Source organism: Rattus norvegicus, chromosome 6 (genome assembly GCF_036323735.1).
Source record: "Rattus norvegicus strain BN/NHsdMcwi chromosome 6, GRCr8, whole genome shotgun sequence".
Taxonomy (NCBI): Eukaryota; Metazoa; Chordata; class Mammalia; order Rodentia; family Muridae; genus Rattus; species Rattus norvegicus.
The window spans coordinates 31,501,550-31,524,340 of record NC_086024.1 but is presented as its reverse complement, the minus strand read 5'-3'; the positions used below and the strand labels follow the sequence as shown (position 1 = coordinate 31,524,340).

The window sequence follows — 22,791 nt, the reverse complement described above, 5'->3', positions numbered from 1 at the left end:
AAAAACCAAGCTAGCCGGCTGAGGACAAGCAGCAGGATTTGTAACGTACAGGGGGTGGATACAATGTGGCCACTTCTGGGTCCTCGCTCACCTCCCAGCACATCCTCAGGCACCCAGCGATGAGGATCCTCACCGCAGGTAGAGCATTTACAGCCAGAGAAAGGAGGGCTGTCTAGTGGGGTGCAGGGGGACGGGCAGCTTAGACTCAGGGCTTAATATTTATGCGAATGCTGATCAGGAGCAAACCTGAGGCCCCCAGCAGTGCTTCTGAGAATAATTGGTCCTTGGTCTTATTAGGGGCCGGGGTTTTGTGCCCTTTGTCTCAGATTGACACAGCTTTTCTCTCGGCCAGCTAGTGCAGGGCGAAGAGGGCCAGGTGTTCAGCTTCCCGGCCCAGTTCTCTCCCAACAGCCCACAGAGTCCGGCTTTGCTAACAGTTGCCTTTTGTGTTTGACTTGGGCTTGAGATGTTAAACAAACAGTGGCTCTTGACAAATGCAAGCCGTTGCTGTGGGACCAGTTATGCTCTGGAAAGCCAAGCTAATCCCCAACTTCACTACCTCTGGAGATATACCAAGAAACCTCTCGTTCGCACCCAGAACCTACTGTCCAGAGCTGTGACTTTGGTGCGGCATCCTGTAGCTGCCAACCTGTTTCTCTGCCTTTGCTCGTGAGTCCTCTTACTACTCCGGCCTTCCCCTGGCTGATAATGAGATGGTTCTGGAGCCCTTCCCCTACCTCTGCTTGCTTCTCTGAAGCCCCAGCTCTCACCAACCCACTTAGGTGACTAGAGCCAGCAGGAAGGGCTCAAGAAAGGTTTGCAAAGCACCTTCTCTGTGCTGGCTGTTGTGCCAAAGCTCACTCCTATGAGTGAGGTAGGAAAGGCTTATGGGAACCTATGGTCTGCTCTAGACAGGATGGTCCGGAACGTCTCCCAAGGCTCTGGGCTAACTCGTAATTGATAATAGGTCAGTCCTTGAACCAGGACTCCAAGTCAGCTTCTCCACTCCATCCCTCACTGGCCCTGCCCCGGTCTCCAACCAAACTGTCCACACAGCAGTATCAGAAGTGGTGGGATAGAGGGTCTCTGTGCCTCCATCCCTGAAGCCCATACCCTCTCTCGTTGTAAAATGAACAAGGGCATCATCAGGACTTGTCTGTTGCTTTTATTTCTCGGAAATCAGAACTGAGGCAAAGAGAAGCCACTCAGCTTCCCAAATTCACCCAACAGCATCATCTCCCAAGTCCAAGCCTCGGGGTTGTCAGTTCACGTCCCCTGCTGTAGAACCTGCTTCCTGAGCCCTGCAGACACTGAGCTCTGTCTTTGCTCTTCTCCTCCCTGGCAGGACTCGCCCCAGTTGAGAAGAATCTTGTCTGTAGGCATGGAGGCAGGATTGCTGAAGTTTTCTTTGTCCCAGCCTCAACTGTCTGAGTCCCTTTAATGCCCAAGCTGATTGTGAACCCAGCAGAGGCAGTCTTGTGTTGAGACGTGTAGTGCAGCTTTGATGTACAAAGCATTATGGGAAGAATAGTATTGTAAAAGCATAGTATTGTCTCTACCCAGGAAAAGATATCAAGCCAGTGAGGGAGTCGTAAGAGCAAATAATCTACTTGACAAGAGGAATGGACACTCAGAAGTCCACAAAGGTACAAAGGAGCAGGTGGTTCAGATTTGGGGTTGGGAGTCATGAGTGGGAAGGGCTACATGGAGACTTTAGGCTGGGTCTTGAAGCCTGAATGAATAGAAGGTCGGCAGAAGAAGGTAGGAGAGACAAGAAGGTACCAGTATCTCCAGTGGGAACCCTGGAGACCTAGGAGTCTCAGGAACATGAGAACACAGATGTGTTGAGAGCTTACAGATGCTCAGGGAGGCATGTTAAGCTGAAAATGACTGTATGGTGTTTAGTACACAGTGGAGCATGGCAGCTAATGATAAATTCCAAACAATTTACTCTAACCTTGTGGCTGTTTCTTTCCTCACAAACTAGTCTTCAAAGAAGTGGCTGTTTATTCCCTTTTTTGCCTAATTCTCAAGAGGATGTTATAAGCAGATGTAATTGGGGCAGGAAGGGCATGGGATGTTATAAGTGGAAGGCATGTTGATATTTCCTGGTCCAAACCCACCACTTAGGGATGCGGCAAGGAAGCAGCTGACCTCCAACGCTGCAGCAGACAAGGCAGAGACAGGTTGACTGAGAGCAGGCGCGGGCAGGTCCGAGGGTCCTGTGCAGAAGGAACCGAGGTACGCTGTTAGGACTCAGATACAATCCAATTTCGCTCACCAGGAAGACGATGGCTGGAATTGTGCCTGCTGTCCCGGAGATGGTTCAAAAACCTTAATTGTGTCAGCACACTCCTCCACCCCAACCCTCCCTCCGCAAGGGACAGGATGGATGGGTAAACAAACTCAAGCTGTCCTCTGGGACTCAGCACACACAATACAGGTGTTCTGGTCCCCATCTGTAGTGGAGGCCGTGAAAGCACTACCCCCCTCTGTAGGACCTTCATTCCTGTCCAGGCCTCAGTTTCCTGACCTGTAACACGAGGGAGCTGAGTGAGATGATCTCTGAGAATCCCTCTAGTTCTCAAGAGCTACAAGAATAAGCGCCATTAAAATTAATAATAAATGTTCTGCCCCAGTGACGGCTTCCCTCCTAAAGCTCTTTCACTTAGTAATACTGCCTGTCATTTGTATAGTAGTCCGGGTTTGGTAGCCAGAATGGGAACAACCTGACAGCATCCCCCTAACCCAACCTTAAGGAAGTCACCTGCATGGTCAGACAGATCTTGGAAGAAACTAGCTCCTGGATGGACCCTGAGCAGGAACCAGTCCATCAGAAGCACATGGAATTATGGGAAGGGCATGGTTTTTCTTCCTGAAGCCAAAGGATGCCAGGGACAGAAATCCTCAACAGGTCTACAAAGCCAAGGGAAGATTTTCCTTTGTGGGGAGAGGGGGCACAGGTCCCCTCACCAAGGTGTGGCCTAGACACCTGAGTCTTAAAAGAGTATAGGTCACCAGAGAACCTCACCTTTTCTCCTTGCAAACGTATCACTTCCTTAGATTCCTTAAAGCCACCTACTCAGGGGACTGATACCTAATGATCAAATCCATTTTACGGGTGGAGAAAGAAAGGCTTGAGGGACTCCAGGAAAAGATTGTGAAGGATAAGAATGTGGGCTTCAGGGGTTGGGGATTTAGCTCAGTGGTAGAGCGCTTGTCTAGGAAGCGCAAGGCCCTGGGTTCGGTCCCCAGCTCCGAAAAAAAGAACCAAAAAAAAAAAAAAAAAAAAGAATGTGGGCTTCAGAACCAAACTGACAAAAAGTCTCTTCTCGGCTTAGTGACCCTGGGTGATTTGTATTGCCGCTAGCCTCAGTTTCTTTCATCTATAAAACAGTCCTAATTATAGGACTTATAATTATAAGCAGACCTATCTTTGGGGACCAAGGAGAAGGTTAAGGTCACAGGTGTGGCATACTTGAAAAGACACAAGGATACATCCTTGTGGAGTGAATGGGCTTATGCTACTTCTGAGGTGTTTTTGGATAAAAAGTGGTATCTGGCAATGACATCCCAGGCCCGAATGTGGCAGATGGTGCCCTCCCTTGCTGGCTACCTCCTGAGCCATGGGTTTTGGGCCTATTCCATGTCTCTCTGCATGGCCTATGCCAGGGTCCTGTGAAGGGCTGTTTGACCCTTCTTGGCACTGGGATTTACATTCCGATCATTCTGCTCTTTCAGTCCGTCCGTGTCCAGAGCTGTTTGGAGCTGAGTAAGGCCCCAGGGATCATCCACCATGACAGCTCATGGCAGAGATAAGGGCATGAGGCTCCAAGAGGGGCAGTCACACTTTGCCTGAGTCCCCACTTCAGTGCCGCAGGCCCCCATGTTGACAAATGAAGAAACTGAGGCAGGCGGACCTCCTTGTCCCAGTTCCTTCAGTCTGTCAGTGAGTTATTAGATCTAGACATCCTCACCCCCAACCCCAGTTTTAGTTAGATCCCTAACCCTGTTCTGGGCTTCAAGGTGGCATCCTGTGTTTTCTATGTTGTAACACCCAAGTCATGCCTGTTGTGCTGGTGTAGGGCAAGGGCCATGAATCTCAAGATGGGGTAAGTAGCCTCAGCCACCAGCATGGGCTTTCTCAGCCAGTCCCCAGTGCCTGGTGCTAACCTGAGAGGGGCTTGGTGTCAGGAGAGAAAGTGTTTCCTTGAGTATTGGGTCCTGTGTGTCCTAGGCCACAGCAGATCTCTGATAGTTTCTAAGGTAAGTCAAATGCTAGAACACAGGGGAGAACATGTGACCTGGTGGGGAGGACTGAGCCTCAGTCCTGTCCCCAACTCTCCAAGTGTGTCCTGTGTGTCACTTCACCTCCTATGCCTCAGTTTCCTTATCCTCGGACTAAGGAGCAAGCCAGTAGGGCCCAAGGTCCCCTCCAGCCTCAGCACTATGACTTGGGCAAAAGGGAGAGAAAGAAGATTGCTTTGGGGGGCTGGGGGCTGGGGGACTTGCCCTTTCCTCTTCTCTTTCTGTCCCCCTTCAGGGCATTTGTATCTACTACAGTGTTCACAAGTTTCCCCTCTGTCTGTCCCTCTCTTTGCATCTTGCAGTGACAGATCCCTCTTTTCCTGAGTCTGTGTAGTTATAAGTCTTCTCTCTCTCTCTCTCTCTCTCTCTCTCTCTCTCTCTCTCTCTCTCTCTCTCTCTCACACACACACACACACACACACACACACACACACACACACACACACACACACACAGAGGCCCCTGCCCTGGGGTCCTCTCCCTTCCCTGTAGTTATGTTTCTCTACCTAGTTTTCTCTGGGGCTGGCTGACTGGATCTCTATCTCTCTCTGTCTCTGTCTCTCTCTGTCTCTCTGTCTCTCTCTGTCTCTGTCTCTGTCTCTCTCTCTCCCCCCCTCCCTCCCTCTCTCCCTCTCATTCCCTCCCTCCCTCTCCCATCTTGCTCCCCCCCCTCCGCTCTGGCTCTCCCTCTCTCGCTCTCTCTCCCGCCTCTGTCCTGCCCGGGTTCTCCCGCTTGCTCCCCCTTCCCCCCGCCTTCGGCGCGGCTCCCCAGTCCTTATTTGGCTGGGCGGGAGGGCAGGCGGGAGGTGGCGGCCGGCGGCCGGGGGGCGGGCGCGGGGGCGGGCGGAGGAGGGCGGTGGGTGGTGCTGAAGGGACAGCTCCGCGGCGGCCGGCAGCGGCGGCGGCGGCGGCGGCGGTGGCCCCGGGGTGCGGAGCTGGTGCCCGGCGTGGAGATCCGCGAGCGCAGCCATGCCCCAGGCCGCCTCCGGGGCAGCAGCAGCGGCGGCGGCCGGGGCCGGGGCGCGGGCCGGAGACGCCGGAGGGCCGGCGAGGACCCGGGAGGGACGATGAAGCGGCAGAATGTGCGCACGTTGGCTCTCATCGTGTGCACCTTCACCTACCTGCTGGTGGGCGCCGCGGTGTTCGACGCGCTGGAGTCGGAGCCGGAGATGATCGAGCGGCAGCGGCTGGAGCTGCGGCAGCTGGAGCTGCGGGCGCGCTACAACCTCAGCGAGGGCGGCTACGAGGAGCTGGAGCGCGTCGTGCTGCGCCTCAAGCCGCACAAGGCCGGCGTGCAGTGGCGCTTCGCCGGCTCCTTCTACTTCGCCATCACCGTCATCACCACAATCGGTAACTACACTGGCCGCGCCGGCGGGGACGGGGGCGGGGACCTGGGATGCTGGGGAGCCGCCCGCGGCTGAGGGGTCCCTGCGGAGCGGGGCGGGTCGCCGAACCCGCGCGCTCCCAGCGGCCGGGGCTCAGCCCGGTGTGTCTGCTCTGCGGGGACCCCTGACTTGGACCTGTCTCCAGTCCAGCCAGCCCTAAGTTGGCCTTGCCGGGCTGTGCGAGGACCCCAGGGGACTCAAGTGTGTGAGAGGGACAGGAGCGGCCGGCCGAGGCTTGGGAGGAGGGGTGTGGCCGGGCTAGGCCCTGGGGCCGGGCACCCAGAGTGAGCAGCCCGAGAGAGCGCCACTCCTCTGTGTCCCTGAGGCTGGGCTTGGGCACCGGGGTGTCCACACCTGCTGGGCGTTGGGGAGGCACGTAGATTCTGGGAGCTGCACTCCGTGACACACGGGGCCACTCTCTAACTGCGGCTGAGTGCTGCTGGGGAGGGGGTGGGGTGCATGTGTCCGTGTGGGTGTGGGTGTGTGAGTGTGTGTCCACCTCCATGAGTTTGGGCTGCAACAGACAGGGCCTGTAATTCTCTGAGGGCAGCAGATCAGGGACTGGAAGCCAGATTCGATCCTGTTAGCCTTCTTCCCCAGTGTCCCAGTAAAACAGTCACCTCACAGGAATGGCTCCACTTCTCCAAAGCCAGGGCAGATCATGCTGTAGGAGGCCACAAGCACGCCCAGCGCCTCTGAGAACATGGCATACAGGTACACACACACACACACACACACACACACACACACACACACACGAGAGAGAGAGAGAGAGAGAGAGAGAGAGAGAGAGAGAGAGAGAGAGAGAACAAATAGATGTCTGTCAGGAAAAGCTCCTCCAGCCAGGCCCTTCATCGTGTTGCTAAAGTGTCCAGACAGATTACACAGCTCGACCATTCCCACGACCCTATGATTGCAGCCGGGCTCCATCACTAACCCTCCGCATGACCGACCTTGGTCAAGTTCCTTCTCCTGCCTGGATCTTGGGCTCATGTCCCAACATGTAGAGGTTGGCCAAAATGATGTCAAGGGCTCTTCCCAGCCCTGACGTGCTTGGACTCTGAGATTGGGAACCCACCTTCCCCCAAAGCCACTGGGATGCCTCCTGGAGCTGTTTCCTCCCTCTTCCCCACCCCTTCTCATCCTGACCCCCACCCCCTTGCCTTGGCCCAGCTCCCGGGGACTCATTGCCATTTGGCAAAGCCCATAACAAGATGGCAGCGTTTTCCTGGGAGTCAACAGGAGAGGAAGTGGGTAAAAGACAGAGCTGGACACTGTCTATCCACTGCAGCATTCTGTTGTGAGGCTCTGTTGCTCTCCAGCAGCAGAGAGAGGGCTCCCAGGTACCATCGAAAGGACAGCTTTGGTCTGGGCCCCTTCCTTCACATCTCACTGCCACTTGCCTGGGTTTAACAATGGGTTAGCTGTCTGTAAATCAGAATGGAGGCCTCTGTACACCTCTCTCCCTCTTCCTACACCAATTCCCCAGTTAGTACAACTTTCCTCTAAGTCCCCGGGTCCCCAGCTTCACGGTAACCTCCTAGCTGACCTTCTTGCTTCCAACAATAGCATCCCCTGGACAATGCTTCCAGAAAAAAAAGCCAAAACCCAAACTCCCAAACCAGAGCTGTCCCAGGCCCCTTCACCAAAGCCCACACAGCTCCCCACTGTCCCATGACTCCACCTCCACATCTGACGTATTTACTTCCTACTTGGATGCCCTCCTTCTACGGCCTCCAAAGCACTTCTCAGAGAACACTTTACATGTTTATATCCAACACATCTTTTCTTTTTTTCTTTTCTTTTCTTTTTTTTTTTTTTTCCGGAGCTGGGGACTGAACCCAGGGCCTTGCGTTTGCTAGGCAAGCGCTCTACTACTGAGCCAAATCCCCAACCCCCAACACATCTTTTCCTCTGACTCCCCTTTGCTCTCCAAGCTAGAGCCCCCAGGTCCAGTTCAAACCCACCCTTTACTCTAAGCCTCACAGGGCCACTGCCCTTGAAGACTGCAGCAGGGTTTACTGGCAAGATGACTGGTATGGGCTCTTTTATTTATGTCTTAAGGGGTGTGCTTTGTTTTGCCTTTTTCTCCACAGTGTCATGTTAATATCCACATAGGCAAAGTCCATCTCTGTGCTTCTGAGAGCCAGCATGGTGTCCATCAGCCGTGAGCAGTGGAGAATACTGGTGATGGTTTAATGTGTGCAGAAATGGCAGGCATTACCCTTCTCCTCCAACCCTGCTGTCACTTTCCAAATTGACCACGGTTCTTACCTAGAGAGAGGCTAGAAACTGGCGCTAGCAGCAAAACACCCTTTGCTGGTATTCATTTAGACAGTGCTGGTCAAGAAGAAAGATGCCATCTCAGTTGCCTACTCCCTACCCCTTCCACTCATTCATGGCTTTTTGTCACCTCTCAGTTTGGCTCTGCCACCTAGGGGGAAGCTGCCCTTGGGGTAGTGGTTAGGATGCCTGGAAGGGGCTCTATGTGAGCATGTTGTCAGCTTCATGTTGACCTATCTCCCTCCTTGGGACCATCTTGTGGCCAATCCCTCCGGATACGACTGGGTAAGTGAGAGAGCCTCTCACTCAGTCAGCCTCTAGTGGCCACAGTGGTGTTAGCGCTTGGTTGGATCTTAGACTTCACAACTCAGCATGGTTACCAGGGCAGGGCAGGGATTGTTAGCTCTGTTAGTCAGAGCCGTGGGGATGGGTCAGGGAAGGGAAGGGATCTCCTGCCCAGACCCACCCGGCTGATGGGCAGCGGACTCAGAAGGGGAAGCTTGGACTTCTGACTCCACACCCAGGGCTGTGTCCCTGCTGGGCTCTTGGCCTCTCCCTTTGCTTCCATATGTTCTGAAGCCCAGGCCCAGCCAGGCCTGGCAGACCTACCAAGTGCCTAGTGATGCCAACTTGCAGGATACTCACGAGCAGCCCTGATTGGTTGAAGGTCAGCAGGGTCCAACTTAGTCACTCACCTGGTTAGTCACATCCTCCACTCCCACCCCCTCATTCCTGGCCTCGAAGCTAAGGGAACCCTTCCTTCCCTGCTCCCCAAGTTCACCAGACACAAATGGAAACTCTTTCCTTGGGAAACCTCGCCTTCCCTAGCTGTTGAGTCATCAGACTCCTCCAGGCCCCAGCCCCCTCTATTCATAGCCCAAAGCTGTCAGAGCAGGAAAGGGCCCGGGCCCAGGGATCAGCTGGTGCCATCACTTCCTCCTACAGAGAAGGCATGGGGTGGGGGAGGGTAGGAGTCACCCAGAAGGGGTTCAAAATCTGACCACTACCACCACCACCCCCACCCCGTGCCTCTTAACCTGTTATCATCTGTTTAATTCTGTTTACTTATTTTGTGATGCCAGGGATGGAACTCAGGACCTCCTGCCTGCCACACAAGTGCTCTACCACTGAGCTCCTTGGTACTATTTTTATCGCCACAGTAGCCACCATAGTAATGGCAGCCTCCCTTTATTATCTACGCTCTGGCAGGCTCTATCCGGGCACTTCATCTGTATTCCCTTGTTAAGTTCTGCCAGTCCTTCAAGACTGACCTTATTACCCCCACTTTCGGCTAAGCAATGGAAGACTCTAAGTCAGCCACTCACCCGTGGCCTCAGAGCTTCAGAGTAAAGCACCTATGCAGACTCAATGGGCCTATTTCACTCTCTCTCTCTCTCTCTCTCTCTCTCTCCTCTCTCTCTCTCTCTCTGACAGTTTCTTTATCCATCTTAAACCCAACCCAGACCCATGGAGTCAGGAGGCACCAAGACATTTAAGCTGGCACATCTCTAGCCAAGCATCCCAGAAAAGGGGGGCAGGGGGCATCTTGTTGCAGCTTTCCGTTCTCCCACCACCTAATGACCACAGAGATAGATCTGTGCCTGACACCTGGATGTCCCCAAGGCTATGTCAGCCTCACAGGTGCTGTTCTCCCACAGCAGGCCTGGGAATCTTTCTGGCTCTGAGGCAATGAGAGACCAGGTGATTGATCTGCTGATGGAGCCCAGGCAGGAAGCCTGTGTTGTTGCTTCCTGGCTCCTAGCCCGACCCCTGCTGAGTATGCCCCCCTCTGTGGCTCACTGTGCAGCGTGGTGACCCTGGGATTGAATTCAAGCAGGTGGCCCAGGAGGGAAACAGTGCCTTTTTTTTTTTTTTTATCAGAAGTGAATGGCCACTTCCCAAATCACAGAGCCCTATAATAGAGCGAGAGATAGCACTAGGGAACATCCAGCCACTCAAACGGCCCAGTAACTTGCCCAAGGTTACAAAGCAAGTTGGGCACTCGATGAAACCCATAACCAGCCTGCTGTTCTCACACCACGCGTCTCTCAAAGCCCACAGCCTAGCCCTTCCATCTTAACTCCACGAGCCCCACCCTGGCAACCAGGGCCTGTGGCTTCACCTGAACCCCACCTTCTATCCCCTACCCTGCCTTGCCAAAGCTGTCGACTCTTTCAGATCTCATCTTGTCCGTCATAAAACGGGAATGAGATTATCAGCGGGAAGTAGTACTTTCATGCAAAGGACGTGCCTGATAGAGTCGACATCTAATAGTATCTGTAGTGTTTACTATCATTAACGTTACTGCTCATGGAGTCTGCCGTCCCCCATGAAGTCCCTCAAGGAGGGAACGGCTCTTTCTCTTCAGGGTTACCATGGCAAAGCTCCCCTCTTAACAAGTAAGGTCAGTGAGTCGGGAGTGGGAGGGTCGGGTTGGCTATCTCATCCTTTTGTCTTATTCTCCCAAGATCCTACTGCAGGGTCCCCTTTTCCTTCCCCTTGCCTGGAGCCTGCCTGACAGGCAGGTTCAAAGGCTATGCCATCTCTTCTGAGCAGGCAGACCGTCAGAAAACTAGGGAGGAAGAGTAAAGGCTCCTGTACCGGGAGAACCTGTTACGATTGGAGCGAGACAGGAAAAAAATTAATCTAGTTCCGCCCAGCTCAGTCACTGGTCTCGGTGACCCTCAGTTTCTTCACCTAAAAGTGGGTATATTTTGCCAGAGGTCCTCTTGCTTGCCTGCCCGTCCAGTTCCCACGCATTCCGGTGGGGGACTGGAGGTGTTGGAGGGAGCGGAGGCGAGGATAGGACAGAAATAGCAGGCACACGACTGGCCACAGTGGGGACAGGACAAACACAATACGTACTTTCAAAGGAAAACATAAACAAGCACAGACGAACGTACTGTGGATCACCACTCCAAACAGCTTTCAGTTGGCAGCGCGAACCGCCGGTCTGCGCGTCGGGTTTATAATAATTTTTAAAAACTGAAAAATTATTTCCCTGTGGCCAGCCAGCAACGACGGCGGGGAAAGAGAGCAATATCTTAACAGAGGCCATGATCCTGCCATTCTAGGCAAACCTCCACAGAGGATCCAGGGTGGACAGCTCCCCTCCCTCCCACCCTGCATCCTGGCCTTGGGCTCAGGAAATTGACGTGTGTCTGCTACAAGCCTGCTGTTCACCACCAGCGTTCCCACACTGCCCTTGCTCAGAGAGGTTTGGAAATTTGCCTAAGACACTACAGAAATAAATGTCAGCCCCAGGACTTCCTCCACCCCCACCGCACCCAACCCCCAGCCGGGCCTGTGAGTGTTTGGGCATCTTTTCCGAGAGCTGTTCTTTCCACGGGGTCTCTGTGATTTCTTCTGTGTGAACCTCTGTGAGATATAGATTGGGTGCCAGGGAAAACGCAGGGCAGCTTGCCCAAAGAGGAATTAGCTCGAACCTCTTGTGTACTCACGGGACTTGAGAAGGGTCTTGCTAAAGGTCGCACGGTTAGCATCAGAGCTGGGCTTGAAGCCCTGTTTTCTGACCCCTCTGATAGCCTCTGGTTCTCAGAGAGCACATGACAAATGCCTGTCGTGGCAGCACAGAGAGCAGTCGGGCACCCAGCTGCCGCTGCCGCCGCCTCCCAGGCCACGCATGCTCTCTTGCTGTTCAGAAACTGCCGGTGCTTGGACAGCTGCCAGGGGTCTCCAGGGACCTGCCCCTCACCTGGAGTTGCCCGGGCCTTGGCAACTACCACAACCCAATTCTTCACTTGGTCGTTTGCAAGTGCGTCCTAGCCATGGGTAAGAGCAGGCAAGGCCTCCTGGCCTGGTGGTCTTTCTGTAGCAGGGTCAGGCCAAAGCTGGTTTTCTACTCTCGCTCTTCACAAAAGGTGTTTCTGTCTGTCTGTTTGTTGAGACAGGGTCTCACTCTATAGCTGTGCCTGGAACTCATTATGTAGACCAGAGTACAGGCCTTGAACTCTGAGAGATTCACTATGAGATTAAAGCTATGTGCCCTTAGTTAAAGAGTCTTACCGCCCCTGTATCCACTTCTGCTTCATCCAGTAACACAGTAAAATCCCCTAAAAAGGGCCTGGAAAGTGGGACATGGCCTTGGTGCCTAGACTAGAGATCTCTGACTGTCTCTCTGTCTCTGCATGTGTGCCTCTGTTTCTTTCTCCCCATAGCCCTCCTGCCCACAAAGGCAGCCCTCTCCCTGTGGAGGAGTTAGTGGGTGTCTGGCTTCCCACCTCCATGGAGTCAGGTTTCACCCAGGGCTTCTCCTGGGATGGGCCTGCCCTGGGTGCCCTGGTTTAAGTGTAAATTCTGAATGGGCAGCTTTCTTCTAAAGCACAGCCTGAGAGTCTGCATTTATAACAAGCCTTACGGGACACTCATGCTAGAGATCTAAGAGACATGCTGCTTAAAGTTCAGTTAATTGTAAGTAATACAAAGATTCCAGAAAGAGAGTCATCGAGAGGCACCCTTCAGCCTCATGGTTTGCAATACAACACATTTCTGAAATCATGACAAAGGTCATCAGAGTCCCACATCAGGGTCAGATCTCCTCCTTTTCAAAAGCCATTTGTCTTAGAGAAAGAGACACAAGGGAAAATGAAATTTGTAAAAGGGCGGGAGGGGGAGTTCTACTGCAGGGGCAGCCCCCACCCTGCAGGAATGGGACAGCTGTCCCGCCCTCTGCCCTCCTCTCCCAAAGCCCAGTGTGCCTGCCAGCTAGCGTTTTCATAAAGAAAAGGCCAGAGATGTAGCTCAGTGGTAGAGCGCTTGCCTTGCATGCCCAAGGCCCCGGGGCTTGATCCCCAGCACCAAATAAATAAATAAATAAATAAATAAATAAATAAATAAATAAATAAGACCACAACAAAAATTACCCCCAACCTTTTCTGTAGGAAAGCCAGCAGAGAGGTAGCAATGGCAGAACACTAGCGGAGACCTGGGGGTTTGCAGGCCTGCAGTCCTCCTGCTGCTGGAAGCAGCCACATCTGGGGAAGCAAAGACCTAAAGAACCAGCAAACAGCCATGCAGTGGGCACTGCGGTCCTAATTACTTTGGACTAAAAAGTCCACAGGATGGGACCTGAGGGCTGCACACCCTTCTCCAGATCTCACTGGGACCAGATATGGAGCCTAAGCACCACACTCAGTAGCTGTATTGGGGGGAGGGGTATGGGGAGCATGGAGGTGGGGGACAGAGAAGTAATGAAGGGTCTTCCCCATGGGCATAGGGGCCACCCAGGAGTCTGCTAGCCCTTGTTTGCTGCAGTCCCCTACCTCACATGCAATACACACACACACACACACACACACACACACACACACACACACACACGTGCACAAACTCTCCTGAGGTCTCTGGAGAACTAAACACCAACGAAAAGCTGGTTCCTCCCACCTGGCCTCTGCCTGTCTTGATTTGTGCCAGAGTAGTCAGACAAAAAAAAAATGGTACAGACCTTGTGTGGCTGCCCCACACTCAGTTATTTCTCATAGTTTTGGTGTCTAAGAAATCCCAAACCAAGACATCCGAAGATAGGGCATTTGGTAAGGAGTGATCTGCTTCCTGCTTCCTGGTTTTTAGTTGACCTTCCCCCTGCCTGCTCAACCCAGGGATTGCATGTAGGGCCTCATACATGCAAGGCAAGGGTTCTACTGAGGCACTACGTCCCGGGCCCTATGTTTGCTTTTGAAACAGGGTGACCAGATTACCCAGAATAGCCTTGAATTTGCTCTGCAACCCAGGGAGACCTCAAGCCTCTAATCCTACTATGTTGGAGTAACTGAGATCACAGACCTGGCTCCATTTTCTCTTTTGCAGAGAGAGAGAGAGACAGAGAGAGAGAGACAGAGAGAAAGAGAGAGACAGAGACAGAGACAGAGACAGAGACAGAAACAGAGACAGAGAGAAGGGAGGGAAGGGGGAGGGAGAGGGGGAAGGGGAGAGGGAAAGGGAGGGAGGGGTCTCTTTTTACAAGGCCACTGATCCCACTGACTGGGACTCCATCATCATTTCCTGAAGCCCCTCCTCCAAACATCATGCACTGGGAGTTTGAACTTGTAGATTTGGGAGTCTGTAGCACTACCCAATGTCTCCGAGGACAGTATAACACCATCTTCTCTTAGGAGCAACAGCTGGGGAATCATCTCCTCAGTCAAGTAGAAGCCCTGCCTCCCATGGGCTGGACCCAGGCAGGAAAAGCTAGAGAAGTCCCATCCTCATAGCTCAAGACACTCAGCCACCTTGCACCAATGCAGTGTGGAACACAGGTGGCAGTGTGAAGCTTCTTTTCTCCTCAGCGCAGCAGGTCACCTGTGTTTGCAAGCTTTAGAGGGACATCGACAACCCGGGAAGTCAGTCAGAGGGGAAAAGAGTAGTAAAATGAAGGCTGTGGTGCACAGCGTGAGCCAAAGCCACTTGGTGAATGAGGTTTGTCTGGCTTAGAGATTCCAGTCTATGCTGAGCCAGGCCAAAGGCAGGAACCCAAGGCAAGGACCAGGAGGCAGGAGCTGAAGCAGAGGCCTCCTCCTTCTTACTGGCTTGCTTCTCCCGAATCTCCTGGCTTGCACGGTCTGCTTTCTTATACACCCCAGGACCACCTGCATAAGAGTGACGCCACCCCTTGTGTCACATCAATCGTTAATCAAGATTAGCCATGATTGGGGCAAGCTGACGGAGACATTTTAACCAAGGCCCCTGTCTTAAGCTAACACTAGCTTGTGTCAAGTTGGCTAAATAAATGTGTGCCCCCAGGACAGACAGACATGGAGAAAAGAAATCCCCCTTCATGCCTCTGCCTTGCTACAGGACCAGATTTGTTCTGAGTAGATCCATGGGGTTAAACATTCACACCAACAAGAAGAGAAAAAAAAAAAAAAAACATTCTGTCCAGAGTAAGTCAGATCTCGTTAGAGTTGGCCAAGAGGTGGTGAGCTCCCCATCCCAGCGAGCATAAAAGCTGCTTATGGCACAATACCCCCCATTCACTCCCCCAACCACAACTCCCCACCCCCTGCTACCACCACTCCCACTCCCACCACCACCACCACCATGTGTCCATCAACCAGGGAAGCAGCACCAACAGAGGAAACCTATGAGGTATGAAGAGGCAGACTGTGAGGGACTTAGCTCACAATGTGGAAGGATGCCCTTAGCCTAGTCTATGGCTTTTCAGGCTGCCCAGAAAAGCAGACTGAAACAGTCCCCAGTTTGCATGATGGCTCCTGTCCATAGGTGGAATTTCATTTTCAGGGGCAAACTCCATCTTCAGCTAATCCATAGGGTCTTTCAAGTGACTGGGTCAGACCTGGGCAGTCTATCTGGAAGAATAGATTGTCCTGCATCATAGCCTAGGGATAACCTGTTCTCCTTTACTCGGTCAATTGATTGTGAACTGTAACCACATTTACAAAATACCTTTCTGGCATTCCCCAGATTGGCATCGGAAGAACTAGGGGCTTTGGCTACAGAACCATCACACTGTGTTAATTATTAGATTACAATGCCCAGCCTTTAAGCTTCATCCCTACCCAGCGATGCTTTGAGTCCTTGGTTTCCACTGGGGCAGCCTGGGCACCCAGGGTGGAATTAAGAGAGCTCACTGGCTTTGCCTTTCCCTCTTGGATCTACTAAAGCCATTAAAATCTCCTGAGGTGGTCTACATATGCTACAGGGCTGCATCTGAGATATCGTAAGATCAGACGTCTAGAAACCAGCTCCTTTAGTAGAGTTCTGGGAAGTCCAAGTCAACTGGTGTGCATGCTGGCTCCAAATGAAGCCCCTCGGATGGGTCAAAGGTTTTCTGTCATAGCAGGATAATGTTGAGAGGGGCCTCTGAGGCAAAGACTGGCAGTGTGACCTTCAGGGAGCAAGAAACAGGGCACAAAAGGCTCTGGAGCAGTGGTTCTCAACCTTCCTAGTGGTGTGACCCTTTAATACAGTTCCTCATGTTGTTGGTGACCCTCAATCATGACATCCTTATTGCTATTATATAACTGTAATTTCACTATGATTATGAATCATTATGTAAATATCTGTGTTTTTCAATGGTCTTAGGTGACCCCTATGAAAGGGTCACTTGACCCTGCCCCCACAGGAGTCATGACCCACAGGTTGAGAACCACTACTTTAGAGACTGGTGGATGGGTTTTATTTGGTGAATATTGCAGGTAAGGGATGGCTAACTTGTGCCTCTTGCCTGGGTTTTGACTGGTAGGTGCCTATTGACCCCATCTAACCCCGTGGGTGAGAGTTCAGACCCTTCAGCCTGGTTTCCCAGCATCCCTCAGCCAGTCTCTGGAAACTACTTGTGCCCTGTCCTCCTTCACAACCAAAAGTCCACTCTGGGGGTCAGGCCAGACTCAGGTTCACTGAGGAATACCGGAGCCCAAAGGAATGCACTCGAGCCATAGGACCTGATGTCATCCAACAAGGTCCCAGGCCCCTGCCGTGAGACCCCCTTCCTCTCTTACACGTCCTTCCTTCAGTGACTGTTCTGGACTCCGTGCATTCCCTGCTTGACTTCAGCTGTGGGCTCTGAAGCTTGGCATGGACTCAGTGACCATTTTCATGAATATTCAAGTTCTTTCTGGGCCTTGACTCCGATTCTGAAATGGCCATCTCAGACCACCTGTAAGGTCACATTTCATCTGTGGGTCACAGGATCACCTGGGGCACTTTCTTCAGGAGTCTGAACTGTCAAGCCCCCATGGGACAGCCTGGAGGGAGACATCAGATTCCCAAATGGGGACAGCCTCCTCCTTCAGGACAAAGCCTAGTCCCCTTGCCCCTTCAGAAAGGCTCTGCCAGCCATGAGTAGTGACAAGGGACAGAGAGTTTCAGGCAGGATCCAGCCCCCTATCAGTACAACATAAACTTCTGCTCTTGGATGTTCCTTAGAGATCTAAGAGCTGACAGGCATCAGCCCATCTCCCAGAGCCTGCCTCAGTTTCCACAATTATACACGAGGCTGCTTCTTGTGCAGTTACCATGACTTGGGTTCTTTATATAGGCCACCTCATCCAGACCTTACAGTTGCCCCAGGAGGAGGCGCTATCTAGACTTTATTTTACAGATGAGGCTCCTGAGGAAGGAAGGGGAGGAAGGGTTCAAGGAACACACCCCAAGTGTCCTTGGTTGGCAAGTGGCAGACAGAGCCATGTTCTACATGCACAGGACTCAGTTGCACTGCACCTCTCCCACACCTCCCATCAGCCCAAGGTATGGGTGTCATTACTCCTACTTGACCAGCAGAAAGGCTGGTCTTGACTCCATTGTGAGTGATGGTATAGCCAGCACAAGACCAGACCTTTAATCTGACCCCTTCTCCAAGAATCCAAGTGTGCTCTGCCCCAGGCCATAGCTGGAGGAGGGCCATTGGCACAGTACAGATGCATGGACCTCACATAGACACATGTTGACCTATGGAGGAAAAAGGAGCAGTGTCATGGGACGTTGTCTTAGACATGCATTTGCCAATGCCATCCCCACTGAACAGGGGACCCTTAATTAACACTTTTCAAAAGGAGACCCTGAAGAAGAGGGCCTTGTTGGGGGTGACTTGGGTAACTCACCTGCTCTCCTGTGAGGAGAAGACAGGTACAGTGGTTCTGCTGTGCTGTGTGGGAAGGCTATTCCAGTTCTTGGGGCCAGAGCCATGGTGTTAGCCCCTAACCTGGGACTCCATTCATATCTGGCTCATGAGGGTTCGTCATGATTTCGGTCACATTGTGGGTTGAGCCTAGAACCGATGTGCGCTAGGCAAATAGTCTACCACTGAAACCGATCCTCAGACCTGTTTTTGCTTTACCCTAAATCTGTGTTTTGCTTTTGATTTTCAGACAAGGTCTCACTAGATTGCCCAGGCTAGCCTTGAACTCACTCAGAGAGCTGCTCAGTCAGCTTTTGAAGTCAAGATCTCCTGCCTCACATCCCTAAGTGTATCTGGGATCACAGGCCTGGGTGACCTGGCTGGGTGAGGCCTGTGATTCAAGACTCCCAGGTAATAGGAAGAGTAGAGAGCTTGTTAGGACCAGCATTCTTTGTCCGGGTGGCTGGGCAGCCCCGGCAGCCACAGGAGTTACTTTGCTTTCTTGGTTTCCTTGGCATCTCAGAAACTATGAAGAAGCTGAGGAGGAACATCTCCCCACCCCTCGGCTGCCATGAGCTCGAAGGCAATGCTTCTGGGGTGAGCCAGGAGGCAGAAGTTGGTGGATGGAGAAAGTCATGTTCAACCTCCCCCAGGGAAGAAGGGACAGTAAACGGGCCTCAAAGGACCCCCGGGGTAGCCTGTGTCTACTCCTTCACAGCCTGGTCTAAAACAAGCCTTGGGAAGGGGTTCAGCACAGCACAGGCCCCATCAGCAGAGAACAAATGGCTGGCCCTCTGAGCCAAAGGACTTCCAACGTAAGGGTCAGAGGAAACCCAGGTCTGGAACAGGAGCCCCTCTGTGGTCCTCCTTCAGGCAAGGCCAGAGAGAAGGTATCTAGAACTGGAGTGCAAGCCTCCTTCCCTCAGCTCAGTGTCCTCAGAGTCCCAGGCAATCATATTCCTGCTGTCTTGTTGTCCCTGCAGGGTTACTCACTGGGCAGGCAAGCAGGCGTGTCTCTTCTGTGAACTGTGGGGAAGAATTTAGCTTAGGGCAGCTGAGCTAAAAAAAAAAAAATAATAAAAGAAAAAAGATGAAGAGACCCGTGGAATGATAAGGTCATCTCAAAGGACAGAGGGGACTTTGAGAGTGAGAGTGGTCCCCTCCACTGTGTCTCTGCTTCTTGCTGGCTGTAATACTTAGAGCAAGTCCCGCCTGACCCTAGCTTTGCCTGTGAAGTTAGGGCTGGGAAACGTTCAAGAGTCTTAAGAGTTCAGTCAGTCTCTGCCGGACCTACCTGGCCTCCCTTCCCAGCATCCTCCAGGGAAGAACACAACCCAGGATTAAGATCTTGTCCTTACTTCACCTCATGGTGCCCAGGCCCTGGAAGGCCTTCCTCTGTAGCCAGTCCCAAGAGTTCTACACAGGACCTCCAAGTCACCCCTTTCTGGAAAGAGACTGATTCTGGCTGTGGCTAATGTCCAGCTTATCAGCAGAGAGGCCACTGCCCCAGCCCATGGGACCACTGGAATGCAGGCGCCTCCAGTGGGGAAAGGAAGGGGAGGTGCTCTAGACGGTCAGCTCCTACAGGAACCTCCACACTGAGCTCAGGAGACAGGATAGTGCCAGGTGCCTGCTGACCCCAGTCAGTGCCTCCTGACCAGGTGGCTGAGAGGAAAGTTGCAGATAGTTATCTCAGTCACAGACAGTCCAGGGTGTGCACCAATAATGAATGCTGCCTTTTAAGACCCTGGGATGACTCTGAGGTTTCCAAGGCCCTGGGAACTGACATTGTGCTGACTGGCTATCCTTCACAACCCACCCAGAGATCCCAGCCCTTTGGGCCCTCCCCATGGTTTACCACGTCAGAATGCTTGTGAGCGTGGTGGAGACCTGTGGAGCTGACTCTAATGCTCACTCCATCCTGTGCTAACATAGGGATGGGAGTGGCTTTCTCAGGCTTTGTCGAGGAATAAAGACACGGATGGGCTTTAGATACAGCATTCTAGAATTCTTCTGGGTCCTTCAAACTCCTTGAGATGTGGTAATACACACAACCCTCCCCTCTTGCAGATGAGATGCACTGGAGCTGGGGGGAACAGGAGCAGATGCGCAAAGACAGCCCCCCAAGTCTCCCCAACTCGGCTCGAACTCCTCATGCTCATTCCTCCATCCACCTGGCTTTTGCAAGCATCTTCTATGCATCAGGAACTGTCCTGGACCCCAGAGACCCATCCCATGGAAAAATAGACCCTGCTCTCCTGGTATCTACATTTTAGGGGAAGCAGAGCCTGGAAACTAAATCGTGTTGTGATAAAGAACAGCAATCTTGCCCTGGAGAGGTGGTTCAGCAGGGAAGGGTGATGGTCATGAAGCCATGACCCACCTACATGCTAGGAGAGAATCAACTCCTGCAAGTTGTCCTTCGACCTCCACACGCGAATTATGATATACATGTCTGTGAACATGTGGTCACATAGGCATGCACACGCCCATATTACACGTATGTGTGTGAAAAATAAATTTCATACATATGTTCTCTCTCTCTCTCCCCCCCACCCCCAAAATCATTCTGTCCAAGAGAGGAGGCAGGTTGCACCAGCTACAGTCCATACCTCACAAAGAGAACTGTGCTTGGACAAGGTGATGATCACAGGCCGTTTGTAAAGCAGAGGAGATGGGACTCTATGATGGGAAAGATGTCTGGGTTGGGGAAAGGGAGCAGCCCCTGGGAGTTCGAGGGGAATAGAGGAAACAGGTCTGGTCCTGGGCCTTTGACTTGAGTGACAGATAGAGGCTAATCACTTACCAGGTGCAAAAGGAAGCTGGAGAGTAGCAGGTTTTGTGAGAAAGCTTCAAGGCTGCTGCTGGGGACATCCTGACTAATCGCGAGACAAGCCTGTGAAGGCGAGCCTGCCACTGATGGAGAAATCAAAGCTAAGGCAGAAACTCGGGAAACAGACATGATACTGAGAGCCAGGTGGCATGAGAGACCAGCTGGGAAGAGCAGAGTGCCCCAGCCTTCTGTGACAATTGGAAACTGAGCGCTAAAGGCCGGAGGGCGGAGGGTGGGCTGGTGCACATGCCTGGAATCTTCCAGCAGTGGGAGGAGGAGGCAGAAGGATTGAAAGCTGGAGTCCAGCCTGGACTACATAGAGAAACACCATCTTGGAACCTCACAGGCCTGGGTATGGCTCAGTGATAAAGAGCTTGCCTGGGCTGGACAAACCTGTAGCTGTGAGACGGAGAAAGAGAGGGAGAGATGGACTTCAGAACAGTGGTTCCCCAAAGGCGGGAGGCGTCTAGCAAGAGTGCAGTCAATCTTGCCCACAGCTGCAGGGAGGTCAAATCAGGAGACCACAAAGGGACAGCCAGTGGACATGTCACCATGGTGGTCAAAGGGTCGTACGAAGTGTCATGTTCCTCAGCTCCCTCCAGGCACAAAGGAAAGGAAGGGCTTGGGGTTGGATGCTATTCTGTACTTGTAGATCCTGAATTGAAACAGAGGGTCATATTTGAAGAGAAGCAGGAGTGGGGTGGGGGGCAGCATGGTAGCCCCTCCTGTTTGCAGGTTGAAGCCTTGCAAACCTCCTGCAGAGATTCAGGGGTAGTGATCATTAGGTTCATTATGGTCCATTTTGTAAATAGTGCCAAAGCCCAACACGTTTATGGGTTGGGACACCCAGCATGGCTGGCAGTTCAGCTTTTCCTTTATAGCTGCCTTCTTTACAACCTGCCAGCTCTTCGCCCTCCCACCTTCCCAACATCCCTGTCCTTTACCCCGCCTGTCAGCTCCCAGCAGTCTAGACCTCTGCCTCCCTCCTCTGAGAAAGCCGTTTTTGTCTCTTTGATCCCCGCATGCCTGTCATCCTTGGTCAGATGCATCTTCAACCGGCTCCCATATCTTTCCCCCGCAGTGTCTGTAGAATGGTCTTCCACCCTACGCCACAAGTTGTCAGGGATGGGGCTGGGGCTGGAAGAATTCCCAAGAGCCTTAAGGGGTATTAGCTTGCCGGGCAGGAGTGTGGTCATTCCTTAACTGCCTACCGAGACAGAGAGAGGCTGGAAATAAGTCTAACCACAGCCCAGCACTGGGCATTGGTGTCTCTGGGGGAAGTCAGGAATGGACAGCCGGAAGGACCCTCTATCCTTCCCTGAGTAGGAAAATGAAACAGATGTGAAGTGGTTTTCAGAAATCCCGAATATGGAGTCACCAGTAAGGCCAGTCGCCTGTCTGTCACCTCTGTGCCCATCTCAGAGAAAGGAGCAGATCAGCACACCAGAGCTCTTTCCAACTGAAAGTCATGGGTGTTGCCTAAAGACAGTGTGGGATCAAGGGAGAAGTCCTGTCCATAGCTAGGACCGTGTGCCCTCCATTGCTCTAACCCTGAGTGCCAAATTGACCCTTCAGGTGTGTGTGTGTGTGTGTGTGTGTGTGTGTGTGTGTGTGTGTGTGTGTGTGTCTGTCTGTCTGTCTGTCTGTCTGTCTGTGTCTGTGTGTCTGTGTATATGTTTGTGTCTGTATGTGTGTCTGTGTGTGTATGTGTGTATGTGTATGTGTGTGATTGTCTGCGTGTCTGTGTGTCTGTGCTTTGGCAAGGCCTCTCCCTGGTTCACAAACCAGGAGATAGATATGAGCAGAGAGGACCCAGCCCAGCACCCAGACACCACAGAGGCCCAGCTCACTCCCTGTAGCCCTGACAAGGGGCTGCAGTAGTAATTAGCTGCTCACACATCCCCAGGGTTATTTTTAAGCCTCGTTCTTCCCGGGTTTATTTTTAAAGTAACATTGGCACGTGGCTGGCCGGCTGCCCTTCCCAGGTGCCTGTGCCAATTTGGGCCAGGAATGGAGGGCAGGCGAGATGAGACCCTTCCCCTAGAGTCTCCCACTGAGAGCTAGGGCTACCTGAACCTCATCGGATGGTTTCTGTTGTACTAAAATCTAGACTCTAACCTAGGGCAGAAGCAGGCAGGCAGGCACCAGACCCTGGGAAGTTTCCACGCCAGGCATAGTGTGACCTTGACCAAGCCACATCGTCATCAGAGCCCCACCTCCTTGGCTCTCAGTAGAGTGAGCGATAGTGACACGTGCCTTGCTTGCTGTCAAAACACTCAAGAGTGAGCCGAAAACAGGCAGGGGATGCGGTGACTAACTCCCGCATCAGCAGGATGCCCCCCACTTTCTCACTAGAGCCCTCTCAGGAGGACTGTGCTCCTGGTCAC

General features: G+C 52.7%; 1 protein-coding gene and 1 long non-coding RNA gene across 2 annotated transcripts in view; one reads left to right on the top strand and one right to left on the bottom strand.

The window, feature by feature from the left end:
- Nucleotides 1–1,145: 1,145 nt before the first annotated feature.
- On the bottom strand, nucleotides 1,146–5,569 carry LOC134479333 (uncharacterized). The gene is made up of 2 exons (XR_010052508.1): nucleotides 5,430–5,569; nucleotides 1,146–2,222 (listed from the first exon to the last, which is right to left on the bottom strand). It is a non-coding gene; the product is annotated as an uncharacterized LOC134479333 (long non-coding RNA).
- The window catches only part of Kcnk3 (potassium two pore domain channel subfamily K member 3), a 35,933-nt gene continuing 18,421 nt past the window's right edge, over nucleotides 5,280–22,791 (top strand). The window contains 1 exon segment of the mRNA NM_033376.2: nucleotides 5,280–5,658. Within this exon segment, the coding sequence (NP_203694.1) occupies nucleotides 5,376–5,658 (283 nt within the window). The 5' untranslated portion in view covers nucleotides 5,280–5,375.